This window comes from Vidua macroura, chromosome 2 (assembly GCF_024509145.1).
Source record: "Vidua macroura isolate BioBank_ID:100142 chromosome 2, ASM2450914v1, whole genome shotgun sequence".
Lineage (NCBI taxonomy): Eukaryota > Metazoa > Chordata > Aves > Passeriformes > Viduidae > Vidua > Vidua macroura.
Genome location: NC_071572.1, coordinates 65874541 through 65900098, shown reverse-complemented (window position 1 = coordinate 65900098; position 25558 = coordinate 65874541). Strand labels below are relative to the sequence as shown.

At 41.9% G+C, this 25558-nt stretch overlaps 2 protein-coding genes across 5 annotated transcripts in view; one reads left to right on the top strand and one right to left on the bottom strand.

Moving 5' to 3' along the window:
- Positions 1–3833, top strand: part of MYH15 (myosin heavy chain 15) — a 42365-nt gene extending 38532 nt beyond the window's left edge. Inside the window, exons 40-42 of the mRNA XM_053970130.1 lie at positions 1127–1222; positions 1733–1870; positions 3683–3833. Coding sequence (XP_053826105.1) covers positions 1127–1222; positions 1733–1870; positions 3683–3700 — 252 coding nt within the window. The 3' untranslated portion in view covers positions 3701–3833. The remainder of the gene's footprint in view (positions 1–1126; positions 1223–1732; positions 1871–3682) is intronic.
- Positions 3834–13487: 9654 nt separating this feature from the next.
- Positions 13488–25556, bottom strand: HHLA2 (HERV-H LTR-associating 2). Of its 4 annotated transcripts, XM_054001755.1 has the most exons (7): positions 25469–25556; positions 21493–21586; positions 20068–20385; positions 19357–19617; positions 17191–17502; positions 15033–15124; positions 14016–14134 (listed from the first exon to the last, which is right to left on the bottom strand). In XM_054001755.1, the coding sequence occupies exons 2-7, from the start codon at positions 21554–21556 to the stop codon at positions 14108–14110; spliced, it is 1074 nt and encodes a 357-aa protein (XP_053857730.1). In that variant the 5' UTR covers positions 21557–21586; positions 25469–25556; the 3' UTR covers positions 14016–14107. The 4 variants fall into 4 exon arrangements, with proteins under 4 accessions (XP_053857721.1, XP_053857737.1, XP_053857727.1 ...); XM_054001746.1 differs by lacking the exon at positions 15033–15124 and having other exon boundaries at positions 13488–14134; XM_054001762.1 differs by lacking the exon at positions 15033–15124 and having other exon boundaries at positions 13488–14134; positions 20068–20319.
- Between the last annotated feature and the right edge of the window lie 2 nt (positions 25557–25558).

The following is a 25558-nucleotide window of genomic DNA, read 5'->3' as shown; positions in this document are numbered from 1 at the left end:
TTCCATCACAGAATGCTTTGGGTTGGAAGGGACCTTGGAGATCATCTCATTCCAACCCCCCTGCCATGTGCAGGGACACCTTCCACTAGACCAGGCTGCTCAGAGCCCCATCCAATCTGGCCTTGAACACTTCCAGGCATGGAGCATCCACAGGTTCTTTGGGCTACCTGTGCCAGTGATCATCATCCTGTTGCCTGATTTGCTGTAACTAATGTTAGAAAGCCTCTGTTGCTGGGATTTGGACATTTTTAGCACAGTATTAATATGGAACAGGCCTCAATGACTATTTACAATGCAAGGGAAGAAAGAACCCAGCTTCCTCTCAGCTGTGCTGCTGTTACTAAAAGGAGCCATAAGGACTCAAGTGGCTCTAATGCCCTGCTCAGCGTAGGGATGCTGAGTCCCAGGGCTCTGTCACCTATTATTGAGCAGCAGGATCTAGTCTTGAGCCTCCTCCAGGTTTGCTAACAGCTGCTCATGCTGCTTGGCCTTCAAAAAAGGCCTGTAGGACAGAGCACTTATCTTTTTGCTTTGAACAGCATTAAGAAGATAAACCCATCCATCTGCCTTAGGAGATTATTTAGCCTCCTACCTGTTGTTTTGTCTTTCGTATGCAGAAGCTGAGGGTTGTTTTCTTTGAATACAGTGTGCAGGCAGAATTAGCTGGTCCCTCTGCTTATGGAGCATGACAGTTTAAACTAGGCTTTTTTTACCAGAAATGCCTGTGAATCAAACTTCAAATTATGCAAATTACATAGTTCCAGGCTCAGCCGTATCTGCTTCAATATATAATGACACACTTTATAATGACAAGCATGCTCCTCACCCCGAGCAAGGAACTCTGCCTGCGTGTATCACCTCTGAAAGTCTGTGCACATGTATATCTTTCTTTACATACATTTATATTTACACATCTATACACGGGAAGGGTAGTCTCAGTCTTCATCCTCCACACACACATCTTCAATGACGATGTAGAAATTTTTGTCATGTGTACACAGGACATGGCTAGTTTGTGCTTTGAGCTATGTTTTGAAAATATTTATGGCATCCATAATTATTGTATTGTGGTAGATGCTTTAAGCCTTTTTACTCTATCAACCCAATTAATGGTGTTTTGATACAGTCAGAAGAAGATAAGAAAAATCTTGCCAGGATGCAGGATCTGATTGACAAGCTACAATTAAAAGTGAAGAGTTACAAGCACCAAGCAGAGGAAGCTGTAAGTAACCATCTGGGTCTTTTTACCTTTGAGAGATGTATTGTTCTAAACCCACAATTTTTTATCCATAGAAACTTCTAGTACAAATACACATTTTATGTCCATAAATAATTCTTTTCATAGCTATATAAGCCCTGCATATAAAACTGTTTTATATTACATATAAAATAAAATATATAACATATGTGTTGATTATATTTAAAGAAGTATGCCATTTTATCCTAAGACAGCAGTATAATTTGCAAGAGAAGGGGACAAAGGGAAAGAACAGCCCCTCAGCCCCTCTTAGCCCCTCAGAAGACACGCTGAGAGCCTCTCAGTTCACTTAACATGGAAAATGCCACTAGAAATATCAATTCTGTAAAACAACTATCTCAGTTCTGCAGGAGGCAAGTGGTGCTCATACAGCTGTTACCTACTCATGCTGAGCACTTTCCATCCCACTTGAAATTAAAAGCTTTGTTTCATGTGGACAGAAGGAAATCAGCTGTACTCTTTTTTTCTCACCAGGAAGCTCAAGCCAATCTGTACCTCTCAAAGTATAGAAAACAGCAGCATGATCTGGATGATGCTGAAGAAAGGGCTGAAATAGCTGAATCTCAAGTTAATAAACTGAGGAGCAAGTCAAGAGACATTGGAATGAAAAAGGTATGGTCATACTATATGGGGTAGATGTGACACACAATAGTGTTAACTAGTTGTGTTAACACACAATAGTGGATGCTCTGTGTCGGTTACACCTTTGAAAGTAGTGTAGACTAGGATAAATTCTTGGGTTTTTACATTTGCTTTGTTTCACTCTGCCCCCTTATTTTAATATTAAGATAACCCTGTAGGACAGCAATCTGACACTTAGACAAAATATATTCTCTGTATTTTTGTTGTCATTTAACCTCTGTTCTCAGCAGCAGAAGGAGAACTGGTGATTTGGTGGGTTTGTTTTTGGTTTTTGGGTTTCTTTTTGGAAAGGATATTAAAAGACTCCCCATTTTTCTCTCCCTGATGATGCAGATTTCTATGTATGTAGTAGAGCCTGGTCATTACCACATTAGCAGATATTTTAACGTGGCTCTTTCAATGAACTTGTATTGATTGGAAGAGCTGGATGAAAAGAGGATATTGGTGATTAGTCACTTAGATGCTGGAAAGTCTTTAGAGATTAGAAATATATTTGTGGTGTTTTGCACTTGAACTGAATAGTAGTAGAATAATATTGATGAAACTAGAAAGCGCTTAAGAACTTAGTCTGGAACTGAAAGCAAACTTATCTATACTTGCCTTGTGGCAAACAGGGCAAAAAAGAGTGAGGTTGTTACTTTTAGGAATGATAAAAACAGGAGCAGGGTCATTGCTTAATCTATTTCATTTGCAAGTTGAACAAACTTCTATGCTTAACATCACATATATTTTATGGAGTTGATAGCTCCCAAGCTAAGAAAGGGGAGAAAACCCCTTTACACTCTTAATTTCTGCTTTTGTATTGGCCTAATGAAATCACCTTTGACTGACAGAAGTTAGTGCTGCTCCACCAGAGCAAAGATACATTAAAACTACCTAACTATCTGGTTTATCACACATTTATGTGCAATGGAAGCAATACTGTAATGGAACCTCAAAAGATTTGCAGCTTTTAAGGATAAAAAAATTCCACAGATTTTTCTAAATTATTCTACCCCTACAAAAAAAAAAATCAAAATTAATATGGATCATTTGAAGATTCACAAAGCCATGGCATCACACAAACACTGAAACAGGTACATCATGAGAATTTTTTTTTTTTTTTTTAAATACTGTTACAGTTGCTGTTTATTTCTTGTACCTTACTGGTACCCTCTTTCTGCTTCAAACATGCAGAAGTCACAGAAAAGTGGATGCCTGTTTTTACTAGTCAGATGCTGTTTGCCAACACCAATTGCAGCTCTGGCAATGGAGCAGAGTGTTGCTCTGCCAAAAGATAAGCTCAGTGGAACACGCAGAGGTGGCAGCTCCACAAGAAGGGTCATGTGGCAGCAACTGCAGGAGCTGCCAGGAAGTACATTCAGGTGGAGACTGCTGTCCCAAAAATCGCATGTCCTTTGGGGAGAGAAGGGCACTGTAGAGACTACTCTAATCCTGCAGCATTAGAAATACCTTGTCTACTGCTACCAGTAACCATTTCCTTTATACTCTGGGGAGTGTATGTCATTCAGAGCACCACCATCTATTTAAAAAGGGTTGTAGAAGTCCTCTGCCATCAAAAGGATCTATATAATCTAGAACAAGGACAGGATACCTGCATTGTTAGCTGGAATAAGATGGTAAATGTTGGCTAGACTGCTGCTAGTCTATATCAGATACAAATTGGTAATACCAGGGAACAGAAGCATTAGTGCAGCTTTTGTCACTTACTTATGAACTCACACTAAAACCTCTTGACATTTCTATTTTTAACAGTTGCATACTATCTCAATTGCCTTTCAGGTTCATGAAGAGGAATAAAAAAGTCTAAGCTGACAAATATGAGAAAATACTTGACATAATCAAGCACAATTGAAAGCAGATGTAGAAAAAAATAAGCACTTACAGAAATAAACATCAAGTGAAAATCTAAATAGACTGTATAGCGTATTTCTTTCATTTATTTGTGTTTTTACTTTGCCAAGCCTTAGGGATCAATAGAAGATTACATCTCGCCAACAGCCGACTTCATTATCTTGGAACAAATCCTAATTGGCAGATCTCTGACAAAATCAAAACTAAGGGCAAATCCAGTCATGCTGCACAGCCTCACGTATTTTATATGCAGATTGTTAAAGCAGCTATCCTGGTTTATGAACAGTACTTCTCCCTTCATTCTCTCAAATCACACTGCCACTCTCTTGCTCTCCCTCCCCTTCCCCCTTCCCACTCCCAGAATGGAGTTGGGAGTTGAATTACAAAAAGTGAAAAACCACAGGCTAAGAACAATTTCCTGGAAACAGCAATGAAATAAGAAAATTAATGGTAACAGCAACAATGTTAATAAAAAAAAGTATACAAAAGAGAGGGTGATGCACATGCAGAAATGCTCACCCTGGGCCCCTCCTTGAAGGAAACCCTTTTACCACACAGACAGTCCCTCTCCCCAGCCCCACCCCCCAGTGAAGTGGGGTAGTATCAAATAACATTAGGGTTCTGGTCATGCCCGCTCATGGCTATTGCAAAAAAATAACCTGTCCTGGCTGGAACCAGGACAGCAGCACAGATTAAACCTGTGGAAGGGACAGCCCTTAAAGCTGGGATAACCCAGCTTCCATTTGTCCTGCCCATAGGACCCTGAGTTTTGGAGAAGAGAAAGTAAAGATTTCCATATGAACAGTCAATTCATAAGCTTCCACTACCACCAGTCAAGGGGCTTCTCTATGCCAGCTGCAAGACAGGCATAGGAGATGGTGTCAAGGGACACCTCCCTGTGGCTCAGAAATAAAGAATTCTCTTCAATCTTTCTTGCCTTTAAACAGAGAATTGGTCCATGGTGGTTTAACACCAGCCAAAAAATTAAACTCCAAATAAGCCACTCCCCTTCCCCCCACCCCTTTCTGGAGAGAGAGAAACAAAAGCAGACTGTGGGTTGAGATAATTTACTGAAAGCAAAGAGCAACAATGTTAATAACAAAAGTATACAAGAAGAGATACTTTACCCACAAAATGGTGTTCATCACCTCAACTTAGTTCCACGTGGCAGCTGGGACAAAGACAAGATGGCAGCCATTCCAGTGCTGCCAGCTCCACATGTTTTTCCAGACTACGACAAGGTGGCAATCATTCCCACACACCATGTTGCCCCCAGAACTGTCCTGGTTTAGGACAAATTAGGGGAAAACACCTCCAAAGGAGCCCCTTATAGGAAACCAAACCCTCCGCAACCTCCCCCCCACCACCGGGTTCGGGAGGAATTCCTTCAGAGGGGAAGTGGAAAAAACTTGTTTATTAAGGCACAACAAAAAAACACTCCCCAGCACAAGAGAAATAGCCCAAGATGACCACAGATGTTTTCACCAGTCCAAGGGGTTGAGCTGTATCTCTCTTCGCCGCAGAGGGTACGGAGCTTCTTTCGCAGACCCCGGGGGAGCTCCTGCCCGGAGTAGGTCCGATGTCTTCGGGGGGGGGGGGGGAAGGGAACAACGGAAACCGGGGAAAAGGAAAAAAAATGGCAAAAAAGCAAGCCAGCGAAAAGCAGAGAAAAAAAGAGAGGAAAACAGAGCCAGCAAAGCATGCAGCCAGCAGCAAGCAAGAGCAGCAAGCAAGCTAAGCAGCAAGCCAGCAGCCAGCCCGGGGGGGGGGGGGGGGGGGGGAAGGAAGACAAAACAAACTGAGAACAGGGAGCAGAAACCACGATTGGGATAATGAGCATGAAAATGTCCTGTCCCCACGACAAGGACAAAAGCAAGATGGTGGGGGAGGCTCCTACAGCTAGCATTTCCTATCCCTGAGCCCGAGATGTAATAAATAAAAAAGTCTTTGTTCATCAAAATGAGCATTGAAAGAGATAAGAATTTGATGTGGGAGGAGGAGGAGTAGGGGGGCCCGAGGGAACAGTAAGTATCCTGCTTAAGAATTGTGCAGATGCAACTAGCATAGAAGACTGTGTAACTAATTATATACAAGTGAACTTTTAGGCCAAGGACAATTTGCAAGGAAGATGAAGAGCCTTCATCCCTATGACCACCAAGGGCAGAAAAAAGACCCCCTAGCAACCAATTGCACAGGCCAGAGTGCATTGAGAGAAAATACGTCAACTGGAAAGAAGAAGAAAAAAAAAGGGACCATAAAAACAAAAAGGGCAAAGGGGGAGGGCGCGCCGTGGTAAAGCAGCAACTCCCCAGCTGCCCAGCGCTGTCTTTTGTTTACTACCACTTGCTTACTAAATTCTTGTTAATTGATTTATCTATAATTGGCCTCCCCAATTGAATTTGTCCATAACAAATTTGGTGCCGTGACTCGGATAAGGGCGACCGGGTGGTAATTCCTAATCAGGGAGGCGCCCTGCTGCCTTTGCAGCGGCCCTGGTGCAGGCTTTGCCTTCCCGGACCCTTACCGATGAACCTAAATTTGGTATTAAGCAAAAGGGATACTGGTAACCCCGTAATCTTTGTGCACGAAGACCGGGCGAGGATGCAGGACAGCGTGAATATAAAAGTAGGAATCCGCTCGGTTGGGGTTGGGATCCCAGGACATAAGGTATGAGACGTCCTTTTAGGACGAGGCACTACCTCTAAGTAGTGCGGTTTCCAGACCCCGAGAGGGGCTGGGCCACAAACAGGGGGCCACGAGTGTATGTGTGCGTGAAGGTGTCCTGGAAGATGGGACAGAGGAAAAGCAAGCCCTCTGATTCCATGGGGAGGGGGACCCCAGTAAAGCTTCCCCAGATACCACCTGACAGTCCATTAGGTCTAATGATAAAATCTTGGGATGAATATCCTTCAAGAAAAGGGAAGGATAGGGCAAAAATGATACATTATTGTATGGAAGTAGGGGGAGGGAAACAGATCCGTGGTGATTATTTTGGCCAGTGTTTGGAAGCTTCGAGGACTGGATTTGCCAGGCATTAAACATTTATGTAAACTCTAAAGAATCTTTTGATATGGAAGAGAGCAAGTATGCTGCTCTCTGGATAGTGGGGGAAACAGGAGCAAAACGTTTTGCCTTAAGCACCCAGGGAGGGAAAAAGAAAAATAAAAAGCCTGAGAAAGTTCCAACTGCACCCCCTCTACCATACATACCTCCCCCTCCTCCACCCCCACCAGCACCACCCGTAGTCTACCCTGATTTGGATCAAGGGGGAGATTTTGATAACCAAGAGGTAGAAATCCCGGAGCTGGTCCCTGAGGAAAATAGCTGCGTTACTCGTAGCCTAACAAGGGGGGAAAGAGAAAGGGAAGGGCAAGTTCTATATCCATTAAGGGAAGTAGCTTTGGGAATGATCCCTAACCCCACAACTGGTCAGCAAGGACAACCAGCCCAAATTCTGGGAATAGGTTATGTGGAGGTACCTCTCAACTCAGGAGATGTGAGGGAGTTCAAGAAAGAAATGGGACACCTATTGGAAGACCCCCTCGGAGTTGCAGAGCGGGTGGATCAGTTTCTGGGGCCCGACGTGTATATGTGGGACGAAATGCAGTCAATACTGGGGATTCTATTCACATCTGAGGAGCGAGGGATGATAAGGACGGCTGGTATGGGGATTTGGGATAGACACCATCAGGCAGGACCCCAAGCAGATACTAAGTGGCCTTTGCAGCGTCCTAATTGGGATAAACAGGATCCCCTGCATAGGACAAATATGTCAGACTTAAGAACAATTCTTATCCAAGGGATCAAGAATCAGTCCCTAAGGAGCAGAATGTGAATAAAGCTTTTTGTGAGAGTCAAAAGAAAGATGAGGATCCCATGGAATGGTTAGGATGGCTCCGAAGATCTTTTCAGCTGTACTCTGGAGTAAATCCTGACACTCTGGAAGGACAGATGTTAAAGACCCAATTCGTGGCCAGAGCCTGGCCTGACATTAGGAGAAAGTTGGAAAAGATTGAGGATTGGCACGGTAGAGGCCTAGATGAGTTGTTGCGGGAAGCTCAGAAAGTGTATGTCCGGAGAGAGGAAGAAGGACAGAAGAAACAAGCGAGAGTAATGATGGCTGTAGTATGTGAAGGGCAGAAGGGAACGCCTAATCGGTTCCAGGGAAGTAAGCCGAGTGGCCAGAGGGTAGAAGGAGGGAGAAGAGAAAAGGAGGGTGGACAGGGAAGCTGCTTTTATTGTGGTAAGAGAGGGCATTGTCGGCAGGAATGCAGAAAAGGGTTGGCAGATGAAGAGGAAGTTGTCAGGGAAGAGAGTATAAGATTACTCAATTTTCTAAGCCTGAAAGGACTCAAAGTGTCAAAATCCAAACTACAATTTGTGGGAAAAGAGGTGAAGTATCTTGGACATAGACTGAGTCAAGGAATGAAGAAATTAGACCTGGAAAGGGTTAAGGGAATCTTGGCTATGCCAGGGCCAAGGACAAAGCGGGAGGTTAAACAACTGCTAGGATTGTTTGGGTACTGTAGACAATGGGTAGAGGGATTTAGCAGGAAAGTAAAATTCCTATATGAGAAACTAACAAAAGAAGGCTTGCTTAGGTGGACTCAGGAAGATGATGAAAAACTACAGGACCTTAAGGCAGAATTAGTAAATGCACCGGTTCTCAGTCTTCCTGATTTAAAAAGGCCCTTTTATCTTTTTGTAAACATTAAGGATGGTACAGCATACGGAGTATTAGCTCAAGATTGGGCAGGGAGTAAAAAAACTGGTGGCTTATTTATCAAAACTGCTAGACCCAGTATCTAGGGGTTGGTCCACTTGTTTACAAACAATAGTTGCAGCAGCACTGTTAGTAGAGGAAACAGTAAAAATAACCTTTGGAGGGCAATTACATGTATTATCTCCCCACAACATTCGAGGAGTGTTACAGCAAAAAGCAGAAGTAATAGACTCAGACAGAGGGCCACACTTTGCCTCCAAAATAATTAAAGTAGTTACAGCTCTAGCAACAAAGTGGCAATATCATACTCCCTGGCATCCACAAAGCTCGGGTAAAGTGGAAAGGGTAAATGGGGAAATTAAGAAACAACTAACTAAATTGATGTATGAAACACAGTTATCTTGGGTAAAATGTTTACCTTTAGCCTTGTTAAATATACGAACTCAGCCCAGAACCGATATTGGAATTTCTCCATTTGAATTGCTTTATGGGATGCCTTATGACATGGATTCTCCTACAGATCACCCTGAAATAAGTAATCAACAAATTAACCAATATGTCATGCAACTTATGAAGGCTCAGGAAGGGCTTAGAAGAGTTGGGTTACTAGTGCAATGACCTCCTTTAGACCTAGCAATCCATAATATTAAACCAGGTGATAAGGTGTTAATAAAAACCTGGAAAGAAACCTCACTGACTCCAAATTGGGAAGGCCCCTATGTTGTTTTACTCACTACAGAAACTGCAGTCAGAACCGCTGAGAAGGGGTGGACACATGCGAGCCGAATAAAGGGACCGATTACTGCTGCTGCCAAAGACCCCTGGAGAATAACCAGCCGACCCGGGGATCTTAAGGTCACATTTAAATGGACTTAATGGACTCAATAAAAATTGTACGAACCAGCTGGTATAGTGAGATATTGGACTATGGATATCCTATAACTAATGAATTTGGAGTATATTGTACAAATAAGGATTGTGATTGTTACCCTTTTGTATGCTATATTTGTAAAAATTGCCAGGAACGGTGGTGGGTCCATAGTTACAGAGGCACTCCTCCTAGGGATATTTGTAAAGGGTGTTATCAATTAGAAAGAGAACTGACAGAGTCAGTCCTAAGGATTGGAGAAGAGAACGGGACTCTACCAAGAGAATCCCAAGAGTAGTGGGAGGTGTTTACTAAGGGGGCTAGGCATGAAAATTGTTGTTTCCGCTCCAATGAACCAATTCCCCTAATTGTTCAAATTATAAAAGGGAATTACCGGAAAACTTTACCTGGGATTCGGTGTGACTCACCACAAGTGAAGGATAAAAACTGGGAACCATTCAAAAAGAGGCAACAAAAACAGAGTAAGGGTCCTCCTGAAGAATATCTTTGCTGCCGAGAAGATGGTACGCCTCGTGGCTTGAAGCAACCGAGTCGGCGAGCGAGGCAGAGGGATAAGAAACGGTGGAGGAAAGAGCCCTCAAACTGGGACAATTCAAAGGTATTTCAAGAACTGCCTCAAGGATACTGATCTCCTAAGGGTAAAGGTGAGCCCGGCAATAACATGTCAAAACAAACACTGGGAATGGGGAGATAATGATAATCAAATCCTGGGGAGGTTTGGACTCCACCCTTGCTGGCAAATTCTGTGCGCATTAGTTATATGTTGTATCAGGCCTGTACAAGGGGACTATGCACACCAACCATTTAATTGGACTCTAACCAAAATAGACCAAGGGAAAATTGTTAAGCATAATGCCACCACTCTAGCTCCCATCTTTTTTGTTACTAATGAGGACTTGGTAAACTTTATGAGGGGATGGAGTAAAGCTGAACTCCTGGCTACCTATTGGTGTCCTAGTTCCAATCCTGGGAGGGGATATTGTAATTATCCTGGGGAATATCTGTGTGGGTATTGGGGCTGTGAAACCATAGCAACCGCCTGGGCTGTAACCCATCCAGATAAATTTTTAAAGGTCTCATGGTACCCTGAGAGGTGCAAAACTCTGCGGTATGGCACTCAAGGAGAAATTCTGTATAAGGGGGATTGCAGGTCCCTGAAAATACAAGTACTCAACCCCCTGGATCCAGGATGGCTGATAGGAAAAACTTGGGGAGTAAGGTGTTGGGAACCGTCTACGGATTTTATTCAAATAAAAAAGGAAATCCTACAACATGATCCTCTCTACCCATAGGCCCTAACTCTGTAATTGCTGAGGAGGAGTTAACCGAGACAGCTATAGGGACTAGTGACACCACAATGCCCGGAAACGAGACCCTCATACTCCCAATCCTGGATCCCCAGCAAAGTACCCTTTGGAAACTTATGCAGGTGGCATACCAAGTCCTCAATGTAACACGACCTAACATTACTGAACAATGCTGGCTGTGCTTTGATATTAAACCTCCTTTCTAAGAGGCAATAGGGCTCACTGAAAAACCCAAGCGAGTTAATGGAAGTAATCCTCCACAATGTAGCTGGAAGGACCCCCAGACCCAAGGAATAACATTAGCAGCAGTAACTGGAAAGGGACGATGCATAGGGAGGGTCCCATGGCAAAAAAAAACATTTATGTGAGACAATCGGTAAGGCACAGCAGAAGGGTAAACTCAGCAAAATGGTTAAATCCAGCCAAAACCACTAAATGGATATGCTCCAGAGGGGGGCTTACACCTTGTATTGCTCTTGACCTATTCAACGAAATCTCTGAGTTTTGCATACAAGTGTTAATAGTCCCTAAAATCATTTATCATCCTGAGGAATATGTGTTTAACACTCAAGTCACTCTTGAACACCACTTATCAAAAAGGGAACCCTTTGTTGCAGTGCGCTGTCACGGGGAGTGCTGGGTGGCGAGTGCAGGGGTGCAACCATCCCCCTGCGAGTTCTGCAATCCCAGCTATCGGCAGGTTCGGCGCAGGGACAGATAACGAAGACACGGGTCTTGGGGGAAACCAGAGTGTATTTATGGGATGGACAAGATGGAGCCCCAAGACAAGACTCGGGGGGTGAACAGAAATTTTATACAGTAACTCAGGAGGAGGGGTGCAGGAACATTAACCAATGAGGGTAAAGCTGAGGAGTGGTCTAAGGTGGGACTAAACTATTATAAACCTATCAGGAGAAGTAGGGGAGTGGAATAACACAAAGTAACAAATAGGGTGTCGAGTACAACAAAATAGACAGGGAACACTCTGGAAGGAAGGGTAGGGATAGAGGATTGACAAGGAACATTCTGGAGAAAAGGGGTGGGGAAAGGGAGGACTGACAACTTGGAATGGAGGGGGTTAGGGAGGACCTGGGGAAGATTGGCAGCTTGGGAGAGGAGGGGATTAAGGAGGAGAACAGGGGGCAGACATGAACTTCAAACAAAACACACTACAACAACCCTTCACAACCTTGACAGTGGCTACCCTAATGATTGTAGGTGGAACAGGTTTCAGCACCAGGGTGGCATAATTAGTAAAGCAGAATCAAGAATTCAATTAGTTGACAATGGCTGTAGATGAAGATTTAGCCTGCATTGAACAGTCGATCTCGGCCCTTGAAAAGTCTGTAAGATCCCTGTCAGAGGTAGTATTACAAAATCGTAGAGTATTAGACTTAATATTTTTGCAACAAGGAGCATTATGTGCTGCTCTTAGGGAGGAATGCTGTGTATATGCAGACCACACGGGAATTGTGAGATACAATGACTAAACTAAGGGAAGGCCTCAAATGGAGAAAGAGGGAGAGAGAGGCACAGCAAAGTTGGTATGAGTCTTGGTTCAATAGCTCCCCTTGGCTTACCACGCTACTATCAACCCTTGCAGGTCCCGTGATATTGTTGTTACTAAGTTTAACTTTCGGACCTTGCATTTTTAATAAAATTATAGACATTGTAAAAGGAAGACTAGAAGTAGCTCATCTAATGCTTATTAGAGATAGGTACGAAGCATTGCCCAGGGACTCAGAAGTAGATGAAACCCTGGTCTTAAGCTACCAAGAGTTAAAGTGTTTTAATGAACAAATTGGTAAAGAGTAAAAGGAGGGATTGTAATAAATAAAAAGGTCTTTGTTCATCAAAATGAGCATTGAAAGAGATAAGAATTTGATGTGGGAGGAGAAGGAGTGGGGGGGCCTGAGGGAACAGTAAGTATCCTGCTTAAGAATTGTGCAGATGCAACTAGCATAGAAGACTGTGTAACTAATTATATACAAGTGAACTTTTAGGCCAAGGACAATTTGCAAGGAAGATGAAGAGCCTTCATCCCTACGACCACCAAGGGCAGAAAAAAGACCCCCTAGCAACCAATTGCACAGGCCAGAGTGCATTGAGAGAAAATACGTCAACTTGAAAGAAGAAAAAAAAAAAAGGAACTATAAAAACAAAAAGGGCAAAGGGGGAGGGCGCGCCATGGTAGAGCAGCAACTCCCCGGCCGCCCAGCGCTGTCTTTTGCTTACTACCGCTTGCTTAATAAATTCTTGTTGATTTATCTATAATTGGCCTCCCCAATTGAATTTGTCCATAGCATGAGACAATGGAGAACAATGACGGATAAACCTCCAAAAGCTGGATCATCCATGTCACACAGCCCACTTTCCAGACTGCTGTGCTAGGCTCTGCTTGGCAGCATTCAGCTTCTCACACCTCAGTCTGCCACTGTTTTGTTCCCCACAGCTGTTCCCACTCTGACACTTCTCTGCTCCCCCCACCACTGCTAGCCCAGCGTGCTCTGCTGGGCTTGGACTTGCCACTGTCAACAGCAGACATGGTCTTTACTTTAAAATAAAATAATAAATGAAATAAAAACCAGTAAGCTCTCTTTCCGTCACCCTGGAAAAAAAAAAACACCTTAAAATTTAGGGATTTCTTCTCTGGAAACTTCTTTGTCCCTTTAGGAAATCCAATTTTGCATGCTGACTTGTCATAGGATGAGTGGGAGCTTCACACAAGCCCTGCCTTAGCCTCAGATTTTTGGCAACAGCTTAAATTTAAGAAATCTCTCTGGCCTGCAAGTTCTAAGGATGGCAGATCAGGTCTATTTATAAAAGGAGTTATTTATTGAACAGACAGGAGGTAACACATGAAAGGTCTTAACCTGAGTTAATTCTGACACAGTATAAAACAAAAGAACTAGCAGTAGATTACATAAAACAGTGCATGATAGCAAAATAAATACTCAGCCACCAGAGGAATAACCGCAAAGCAGGCGTCCCTGCTCTGAGGAGAAACTCCACATTTCCAGGAAAATGCACAGAAGATTTCTGCTTTGTGAAAGTTTGATGTAGCTTATATAGTTTGTAAAGGCGGGGCCTGTCAGTCAGAATTCCAGTCTGTCTTTCCAGATGGTAATCCCATGGTGCCAAAATAACTCACTACAAGACAGCTCTATCTGCTTTGCGTTAACTCACTAGTTAAAAAGCAATAGATAAGCTCACGTAGGGGGTGAGATGCCATGCTCCATGACTTTTCTCATACAAGTGTCCATTGACTTTTTTTCCTCCCCATTTGGCCATTACTGTTGCTCAGAAAATTACGTTTGCATGTGGCTCTTACTGTAACTCAAAGGGGAAGGTGGAGGAACTCTTGGTTCTTTTCATCACCAACATTAGTAGTATCTGTGTGCAGAGAGCTATTTTCTTCCTGTATGTCAAGGTGTTCATATGATTCCTCTCTTCCTTTTTTTCTAGACAAAATAGAAATACTTATAAGAACTAGTGATGTGTAAATTAATCTCCTAGTAGGGGAACAAGAACAAGACACAATCACCATGAAGATAAATCAGCATTTTCCACTTTAGTTTTATCTGAGTAAAATAAGCATCCACTCAACAGTGCAGATACATTCTTGGTTTCTCCATCTAGTCCTCCATTAATGTTAATTCAGAGCTGAATTAACCTGTCAACTGTTCCACTTATTCTGATTACAATATGTTTGACAGCCCAACAGGTCCCAAGATAACCTAATCTTGCTTAAATTGTTTAGACAACTGCATCTCAAAGTATATTATCATCTCTAAAGCATGTTATAACTGTTTAATAAGCAGCATGCAAGTGAATCTCTGTCTACAGAGAAAAATGAAAAAAGACTGAGGCATAATAATTTCAGAGTTTTCTTTCTCATGTGTTTTTGCTGTACCTCATGGTACCCATAAAACGTCTCCTGAAGCTTACCAAATTCAGACTGTGATAAAATCTTCAGACAAACATTCAAGGTCTGGATTTAGGTACTTCCCTTCAATTTGAGTCGGGGGTCCATTTTGAGGAGGTGGTTAATGGTTTCCATTTCCCAGTGCCAGAATTACCTTTCCCCATTTACTGCTCAGTTCTTTTGACTTTACTCCTGGTGCCCCTTGTCCAGGCAGCCCGTTCACATTAGGATTGTCTTCCCTTTTTCTTAAAACCTAAGATCAGCCTAGCAATCAATGCTAACAATGCAGTTGTTTAATCATAACTATCTAGCTACAGCTACTGAGTACCAATTTTTTTAAAGTTCCAATGTTTGGCTCAAACCCTTCTTCAAATCTTGAGGGTCTTGGTATCAACAGTATCTTAAAAAATAAGTACTCTAATGATTGTACATACCTTGAAACAGCAAAGTACCACTGCTATTGCCACTGCTATTGCCACTGCACCAAACACTCCTAGCACAATTTTCCCAGTGTTACCTGAATTTTCTTTAAAAATACAAGTACAAAAAAAGTGCTTATTGTTCAATAAATATATCAAAGCTATGATTTTTTTCTTATTTATAATCTATAAGGTATGATTTAGGGAGAAAGAAACATTAAAAGGAAACAGAGACAAGGACAACAATGTTCAAGTTACTTGACTCATAGAGTAAGACTTTGAAGTGATACTTTACTGACTTAAGTGTGAATAGCTGAGATTATTTTACTTAATTGTGCTGATAGCAAATTCCATGTGTGCTCATGGGATAGGATTTGACAACTTCTTAATACAAGTCCCATTTAAAACCAATCAACTGCCCAGTGTGCTAAACACTGTCTCCAGGTAAGGTGCTTAGTGCCATTAACAGCACTGCTGATTTACAGTAGAGCAGCTCTGCAAATGTTATCCAACCTGGATCAAAAATTTCATTACTCCTGCTGCAAAATCTTTGCAACTTTAATCTGAAATATTGCCCAGCTTCATAGTGCAACCACGCAATCTAGGTGGACATAAGAAATCCTGAGATGAGTGATAACCATGGATTCCACAGGATATCAAAGCCCAACTAGAAGAAACCTCTGCACAGCACCAAACTGTCAGAAGAACTGTATGGCTCTTCTACCTCAGGTTGTCTTTTCCCCTGCTGTGTCTTGTCCAAAGAATTTTAAAAATTCTACATTCCTCTGGAAACTTCATATGAATGTCTGGAAAACAGCTAAAAAATAAGAACTGCTAAAACAGAGCATTTAGTCTAGTCAGTGCCTTTAGCTTGACTCTGTAACCACATGCACACCTATGTTTATATCCTGTAAATTCCTTTAGAAGAGCAGCTTTAAGCTGCAACCCTTCCTTAAGCAGGAGAGATGATTGTAAATCTCTTTTTTCCCCTCAAAAGCCTTCTTTCCAGTGGCCCTTGGAAACCCTTCTGATGGCTAAGAAACTGCTGTACTATGGCTGCCAACATGGTCTAGCCCATTCCCTACTTTCTCCAGCCACTTATCTGCTTTCAGGCTGTGCTGAAAGCCACAAAGGTGCTCATCTGTAGTTATTGTTACTTATTCTAACCCCTTATCTGTTATGTTGTCTCTATTTTTCATACCTTGCTGGCTTGCTTCAAGTTCTCTTCTTTGTTTAGAAGAGGTGCCTTTTATTAGTTCTCAATCTTTTCAGTGATTGTACGTAATTGTGTGAAATGTCTGTGTGCTACTGTTGTATGTGCTACTGACAATAAAATAACTGTAAGTAAGATTTCACAGCTGGGAATTTACTACACCTCATAAAAACACAGGCATTTAAACATATATATCCCCAGGCCTAAAAAAGGCCTGCTGCGTAGAATTAAAGCTTTGAAAATAACAACTGTTTGTTCTCAACAAGCTTTCTTCTGCAGCCAAACTTATACCACAAGCTTTGGGCTTACCATCATCTCTCTGCTACATTTAAAGCTATGTTTGCTGTCAGCAGAGCACTTAGGACAGAATTCTGAGAGCCCTGCTGTGTCCTCAGCTATGACAGCAGTTGGTGGCAACTGAAGGCAGACACTGATTTTGTAACCTTTGCCACAATAAGCTGCTAACTGAAAAAAAAGGCAGACACTGATTTTGTAACCTTTGCCACAATAAGCTGCTGACTGAAAAAAATAAACTTCTGGTCTTTAAATAAACACATCTTTGGTAACTGTTTTTCCCCTGAGCCAACAAAAATAAAATATGTCTCTCTTCCACCCAACTCTACCAATCACATCAAATTACACAAAAGTAAGCACATGTTGCATCAGCGTACTGAGAGCTGGCAAACAGCTGTCACTGCTGTCCCAACTACATTCTCACCCATTCACGTAATGAAGGCTGAAGACATTCACAGAGAAAAGCATCTTCCAGTGGAGCCAATGTCCCCCCTCAAGGAGTATATTCTGAACTCTAGAGCTGTTTCCATGACTAGTTTTTAACTCATTCTTGTAGTATTGATTCTTTTTATGTAATAATTATTTTTGAGATTTCTGATTGACCCTTTGGCTGTGCATTGTCTTAAATGGTCCTCAACCTCTGAAATGAAAGGAGCAGCAACTTACCGATACGCAAAGTTGTCACAGCAAGTTTTGTGTAGAGAGGTGTTGAGATATTACACAGATATTCTCCACTGTCACCTGCAGTAAGATGATCCAACCTCAGTGAAAAGTCACTTTCGTTAACCTGGACTCGAGGCTGGTGAGAGTGAAATGTGCCATTGAAGGAGGCCAGGACTGAGGTCACTGCATTTCTGTGTAATGTCCAGACAACACTGAAACCATCAGTGCTTGCAGCGTCTGAATTATGGTGCTCTCTCCTTCCACCATAATCACAAGAAATTATGGTGCTCTCTCCTTCCACCTTAGGCAGGTGGTCTGAAACAGATAAAGAGCTCTCTGCACTTTTTTTGAAAAATACTGTGAAGGTTATCTAGACATTTTGTGATTTTTTTTCTTAGGTTTGATACTACCATGAACAAATACAAAAACATATTTCACTACGTTGATATTGTATTCAAATATCACAGTATGTTTCTAGAAGCATCTGAAGATTTTAAAAACACACGTATCTTACACTAAAAAATCTAATTGATATTTGCAATATTTATGAATTCTTTATGAATCCTTTTTTAAAAATTTGACTATTTTTCCTCAATTGAGGGGCTCATTGATAGAAGTGATTTAGTCTCCTCTATGTTACTGTGTAAAAGAGCAGGAAATTCCACATGCTGGGAGCAGAGAGAAAATGGAACTGATCAGATACCTGCATATCTGAAGCAAAAGATAAAACACAACATAATTTAACTAAAAAGATTGTATGAAGTCAGAAATAACTTTCAGTTATGGTGAACTTAAGTACTTTACTTGTCTATGTTGAACATTTAACAATTAATAAATAGCTTTAAAAAAACAGGAAAGGGAAGGAGAAGGCAGGTAAGTGGAATTAACACCTAATATATAAAATACTAATACAAGACAAATTAACATCATAGCACAACTACGGATTTGACAGCAGGGATTTGACAGCAGTGGTGGCTAGCAGTCAGCTGGAGAGGAAAATAATAGATTATTTTGACATGGTGTAACTACACTTGATTTCTGTGAGGGAGGGGGGTTTAATGAACAAAGGTGTGGGGCTGAAAATCATCAAGACAAAAAAAACAAAATTGTACCCCACGCTGTTATTATAGAAACAAAAGGAAAGTAGTTTGTTTTCAAAATATTCTACTGAGGGGTTAGATGGATGCAGGGAAATGCAAGTACATGTGTAATGATATGTACCTTTTTATCTTGCGGATCAGGCAGAGATAACAAAACAGACACTTACAGTGCACTTGCTAGCTACTAGGATGCCATACTGGAAACCTTCCATATTGTAAGCTATTCCATGTAAATTAAAAACTGAACTCTTGTTCTGGAGTTTATGCAGTGGGTTAGGAACTGCGTGTCTGCATACACTTTAGGCGGTAATCAGGGTGATGGAAGCATCCATGCAAATCTCACAAGAGAACTGCTCTTGCATTGCTCTTCCTTCAATTAAAAGTATTTCCTAAGGAACAGGAGAGGTTGAAAACCACCAGTTATTTACTCGAACTGAATTTCCAATGAAATTCAGGAGGAAGACAAAGCAGTCTTTCATAATCCTGCTTTTCCTTAACTAACAAAATGAGCTGCTGTTTTCCAAAATGCAAACTGTTTGCTGCTTTCCATTCCCATGCACCCCAGCACTCAGACTGGTACTTAAGGATGCATGTGAACAGAAGTACAATGAAAGGATCAAACAGTACCAATAAAAGTCTGGCAAAAGATGGGAAATGGACAGAGTAAAATTCATGTGCAGCTAGAGCAGCAGGCAAACTTTCACCTCCCTCACAGAACCCACATATTCTCTAAGGTTTCAATGTATTTGTCCAATAGGCAGAATTCTTTCATTGACAGAGGGTAAAGTTTGTTTATTAGGCACCTCTTAAAATGTGAAACTGATATACAAAAGATGTTAAGAGTCAAGGTAACTTACAGAAGGGTGAGCTAGCTCCTCTCATTCCTACTTTTTGGAAGTAACTTACAATGCTGCCTTGTAATCCTAACAAATGCATTTCAGAGAGAAAGGTATATTCTTTTGCACTGTCCCATATCCATTTTGCCCCACTGCAGAAAGACTGTCTTTAGTTTAACTCTGAAGCCAGCTGTGAAATTCAGTAACAATGCTGAAAGAGATTTCATTCCTACCTTGCATCTTCCATTCAGCAGCCCACACTTCATGATCCAAATGAATATGACAGTAGTAAGTATCTGTCGTGTTTACAATGTCCTTGTCACTTCTAAGAGAATAGAGAATTCCATTCCTAGTTTCCTCCTGATCTGTCTCTTGGATGGATATATTGCCCTGTACCCAAGATATAGTTGGTGCTGGATAAGTGAGAAAAGCATAGCACTTCAGTCTTCTTTCTGTGTTTGTCTTTTGGTATTCCAGTGCATAAGAAGAAGGAGCTGTAGATGAAAAAAAAATTTAAAAAATAAATCCTACTACTTATGAAATGGTTTTTAACTTGAACTGATTACTCTTTTGAAATACCACTGCGGAGAATGAATATAGCCGAGAACAAAACTTCATCTGTGTTTGATTTCAGAAGAAAGCACAGCTACTTACAAGGCCAAGATTTGTACTGTTCTGAGAAGCCACATTATGTGTACCACATAATTACCCCTTAGAAAGCAGGGTGCAGTAGGTTATGAAAACAAGTGCTGCACTAAAATTTTCCAATCCATGTTGCAATATTTCACCAGAGGAAAAAAACTGCTGCATAACACCATCAGGCCCAAAAGGTGCTCTGCTGGGTTGAAGGATTTTGATTCCATGGGAGAAACAACACAAGGAAATCTGTTGGTGCCATCCCATTTGCAGTGTTGTGATCCAGGGGTTTTTGACACCTTACTGACCTTTTACACGTAGCAGCACTTCCACTTCTGTTCCATCTTGTGCTGTTCCCACGTAGCAGGTATAAGGGCCCTCGTCAGTCATGCTCAGGTTACTAAGTTTCAAGGAGGCATTTCCACTAGGGATGCTCTCGTGGAAAAGGTGTGTTCTGAGTCTGTAATGTGGATCTTGTTCTTTCAGTTGATCCTTCTGCTGGTAGTAACTGTGCACATATTTGTTCTCTTTTTTCCAGTGAATTACTTCATCGTGCCCAGCTGGGAAATGACAAGGGAGGATGCAATCCTTGGAAAACAGCCCTGTTACTTCCTGTTCTGTAAAACCTAAAGCCCATAAGTACAAATGAGTAAGTTTAATCCAGTCTACAAGTATATTTCTGTACCTTTTTATCCCTGACAAAAAAAATGCTCTTGTAGGTGTGCCAAAGTCTCTTTCATGACTTTTCTGTCACATGAGTCTCTTGAGACAGAAAGGGTGTCCCTTCAGTTTAATCAGGATTATAACACAGAGCTCTGCTCTTTGAACTTCTAATCAGTTTATGTAGGAATCCCAAGTAAGCACCTACATATTCAAATCAGCACACTGCTACCTTACCACCTGAGCATCAAATGTGTTTCTGTGTCTCGAACCACATCTTTTCTACCTTAGACTTTAAAAGCCTTTTGAGCTGCAGCTTCCTATGTGTTCAAACATTCACAGTGCCATGCTGCAATGCCCCATGTTACCAACCACCCTCACACAGTGCCAAGAAGTTGTACCATCACAGGGAAAAAAGACATGGTGCTGCAATTGATGGGAAGGACAGAACTTCTTGTAACAGCTTTGCCACCACAGACAGCATCAGGAAGTTCTGTCCCAGCCCCTTGAGGTAATTAGGGTGTGCATTCCACCAACTGACACAAGTGATAGCCTCTCATTTCTGCCAACATTTAACTTAGGCCTTGCTGGAATACTAGAGCAATTTAAAATTAATCTTTTAAAAAACTGACTGCATTGACTTAGCATCATCACATTGACCTCCTTGGCCAAGGTCAGACAACCTGTTAGGCTGGTAGTGAGTGCCCAAGGGCAGCTTCCTTCTCAGACATTCTGATGCACTCTCTAGCTCATCTGGCAGAACAATCCAAATGACTTTTCCTTAGTCTTCTTAATGCAAAGTCAGCCAATTTGCTGCAAATAATTTTCAGTCTGAACTGAAAAGCACTGCCTGCTGAGCTGTGGTACAGAAACACTGGCAGGTAACAGTCTGGGGGCTCAATGGCCACAGCCATCCATGCAGCCACCTGATAAACAGTCTTTAGCTTCAGAAGTGTTTTACATTACCCAAAATTGATTCTTTACCATTAATAAACAGTGCTTGAATTCACTAACTCTCCTTAATAAAAATTAATAATAATGGTTTACTTTATTATTTTTCAGCTAAAACTTACCCCAAAGTGTAGCACTGACGTGAAATAAACAGATAATGACAGCTGGTATGTTCTGTCCTTTCATTTCTTCATTGGTTTGTAGATTCAGGTCAAACTGGCAAAATAAAAGTAGGGGAGAAAACCTCTTTAAATGCAGATAAAAGACATGTCCATATATAATTTCCTTTCTACAGCTTGCTAAGGACTATAGCCCTTTTTATCACGTTTTTGTTTGCAACAGACTTGGTCCAGATTTTTGACCTTAAAGTCATTCATTATGTGATCCTAGCCATTACATAATAGTGGAGGCCCACTCATTATCTTGTAACCCCTTGCAGATTGACGCTTTATTTTTAATAAATAGAAAGTGTTTACTCTCAGTGTTGTTGCAGGGCTAGGGAATATTAAGCTTCTTTATTCCAGGACACCAAGGAAAACCCGTCAAGTAAAATTTGCAAAAGGATATAAGATATCTCCCTTGTCAAACCTGATTTTCTTCACTTTTTAAAATATTTTTCTGATTACTGCAACATTTGACTTTCTGGGGTGGGAAATTTGACTGCAATTGCAAATACTGCAGATAAAGAGGACTTTTCACATTTTTTACACTTTCAAAAACGTGTGCATGGAAGTCTAGGGTAGGAATGCAAAGGAGGAGACTCATCATATCTTCTGTTTTGCCAGACAGCAATGAACTGGAACCTCTCATGCATAACAGAAAAAGAATAACCTTACTGTAACTATTACCTGAGTGGAGGAAGAATGCAGTCTTACTATCTTAAAATACAGTATACCCCAGTGGAGAAATTACTTCATGAATCAAGTAACTTGAAACGACTTTAAAGGATTTTCCCTAGTCCTTTTTTTTCTCCCAGAAGGCGGCTATATGTACCATTTCTGACTCATTTAGCCAGGCTTGCTAGCCAGACCTTTTAGTATTATGAATAATTTTGACTGGTGTGTAAGACTGTATTTGTGGTGGATGTGAATCTTAAATCCCAAAGATTTTTGAGTATTATTTCTTTTGAAAAGCTAGTGTGCTTGTTTTATGTATTCTCACTATTCTTTTCAGAGAAAAAACAGAACAAAACAAAAAAAGATCAGAGGCACCAAAATATTAAATCTGAAGCAGAACTAGATGCAATGGTAAAATAAACATTCGATATATAATTTTGTTCCATGTCAGCAACAATCGCCAGTATCTACCTTCTTTGCCCCTTGCATTGGCAAGTGGGGTACATCATGTTTTATTGGATTTTTTGCTTATTTACCTATCACTTCCAACTTGATCAACAAAATATACTGTGCTTGATGTTTGCATTTCAGAAACTGCAATCAATGCTCTATTTCCCTTAGTGAGGGATCTGCCATGTTTAATTGACATGTCACCTTTCAGCAGCAGTGATGTTCTGAGAGCAACATGGTTCCAGTGGTACCTCTGTGATGCCTTTGGGGGCTGCATGGACAGTGCACACTGCCTCCCATCTTCTAGCTGTGCCCAATAACCCTGCTCCAAAATGCACAGCTACAACTACTTAGCTGAAAATTTTCATGTTTCAAAATTTTCATCACAAACCATAGCTTTGGATCTTCCCATTAGAGAAAAGTCTGTAGAAAAATCTGAGGAGTGTAGGTTCTGGCCAGTCTTTTCAGCAAGTTTGGGGTCTTACAGGAATAAAGTGTGTGTATGCTGATAATTAGAGTTACACTGCAAAGTACTGAACAAACACGCTTTTCCTGTTTCTCACAGATGTAAGTGACACAACTGAGAAGTCATGCCCTAAGGCTTTGTAGTGAAATATCAATATGAAATTATGTATACAGACAGTGCACAAGTAGAATTAAGTTCACTGTAGTCATGTTAGTTACGGATGCTCCAAGTTTCAGGAGAATTATTTCATACAGAATCACCACAGACTCAACTGGAAAGCAGCTCAGCCAGGGTTTCTAAGAGCAAGGCAAGGTGCGAAAATACATCTCCAAAGACATACTGAACAGCTCAAATAATGGTAGGGGGAATGCTGCATTTGCTTTGGCCACTGCAGGAAAAGAAGACTTTCTTCTGTTAATCAGTGACCAAACTGTATCAAAATATTTCCCCATTTTTGAGCTCTGCACTCAAGCTGAAACCTGATCAGAGCACTCCTGCAGCAAACAGCCATCAGGATTGGTGGCTGTTCAATGTACTTTGTGACCTCTTCGAGAGCAGATATGCATATTGAAATATCCTCCTTTCAAATAAAATTTATTTATTTCTTAGTACAAAGGATTCAGATTTATTCCTTTTCAATGCAACTTAACAACAACACATTTCAAGCGTACACACACTTATGAGGACTGGGAAATACCAGAAGATTTTAATTTTTACAACAAGCAAACAAGAAAAACAAACATGTACAATTCTCAAAAAGACATGTTAATCACATACTGCTAAAATCTCCTGCCACAATTATACCAGCTTTCTAGAATTTCCTCACTGAATCTTCAGAGGATTTCCTAAAGTAAAACAGAAGTCATTCTCTGCCTCCCCACAATGAAACCTTTACAACTTAAATGCTAACTTCATACTTCAGTTGTTGAGAAATACTCCGAATGGAAGAAAGTTTCCACAATCTCTCTCCCTGTTGGTCTTTGCCTCTCTCCAGCTGCACTCTGACCGCCCCACCCGCATGGCTCAGGGCTCAAGTAATACAAGTTCGTGCCGTCTGTTGACGGGAAGCAGCTCTTTTTACACACATCTACGATTCGACACACGCGAAGATTTCACACCTTTTATGTTCCCTTCTTCGGGCTTAAAAAACTTTTTCTCTTAACCATGTCTTTTGCCTGGCAAACCCAAAGTTCCTGCAAGCTGTATCAGAGGAATTGAGTGAGCAGTAAGACGCTTGCAGCAGTCACGATGCCGCTCCTAACGCGGGCGGGGGGGGGGGGGGCGGGGGCAGCGACAGCGGCAATTCTCTTACGGGTCAGAGCGCAGGAACCTAGCACGGGGAGCGAGGTCAGATCTCTGCGGGCCCAGGAGAAAAAGAACGTAAGGTAAAAGTAATCATGATACTCTTCTCAAAAAGCTGATCACCTGAAATAAGAGGTAGGTGCCTAGGCCTACCTGCAGGGTTAGGTAATTATTTTCTAACAGTATTTTAACAGTGAATCATTCTCTCCGGACAATTCAAGACCTGTGTGTCCCATCTGGTTTCCAGCAGAACAAAACGACTCACGTATTTTCGGGAAGAGGGCTTACAAAAAACCCCAAACAAAATGCAGGAAGAAGTGGCAAGGAGGGGTGTGTCCCCTCAAAGACCTTGGCTGGTGCTACAAGTAGACAGGTGACATGTGTCTTGCATTCACAGAGTCATTTTGGTTGGAAAAGACCTCTGAGATCACCGAGTCCAACCTCTGACTGATGAACTTCTCAACTAGATCATGGCACTAAGTGACACGTCCAGTCCTTTCTTGAACGCTTTCAGGAATGATGATGTACCTGGGCAGCTCATTGCAATGCTTGAAAACCCCTTCAGTGGGGAAATTCCTCCCAATATCCAATTTAAACCCCGTCGCAGCTTGAGTGTATGTCCTCTTGTCCTGTTACTAGTTAACTGGGAGAAAAGACCAACCCCCACCTGGCTACAACTTCCTTTTAGGAAGCTGTAAAGACTGGCAAGGTCTTTCCTGAGCGGCTTCTCATGGGAACTGCACTTCACACCCTTCACCAGCTCCGTTGTCCTTCTCTGGACACGCTCCAGCGCCTCAAAGTCTGTCTGGTAATGAGGTGTCCAGAGATGGACACAGCATTCGAGGTGCTTCACCAGTGCCAAGCACATTCCCGGGAGACGGAGCTTTCCCACCCGCTGCCTTCCCCATCCCGCCCCAGGGCGCTTCCAGCCGGCACTCGCGGGTAACGCTACAGCTCTCAGCTGCCGAGACTCACTTTTCCGCACCGCCGGCTGCAGAGCACCGCACCTCAGCCCGTGAGCTAGCGCCCCTGCCCGCTCCGCACCTGCCTGGATCGAGGCGTTCCGAAACTTGTCTTCGCGAAGGGAGAAAAGTTGATTGACTAGCTCCCGTCAAGTGCCTCAGCAGGTGAAGG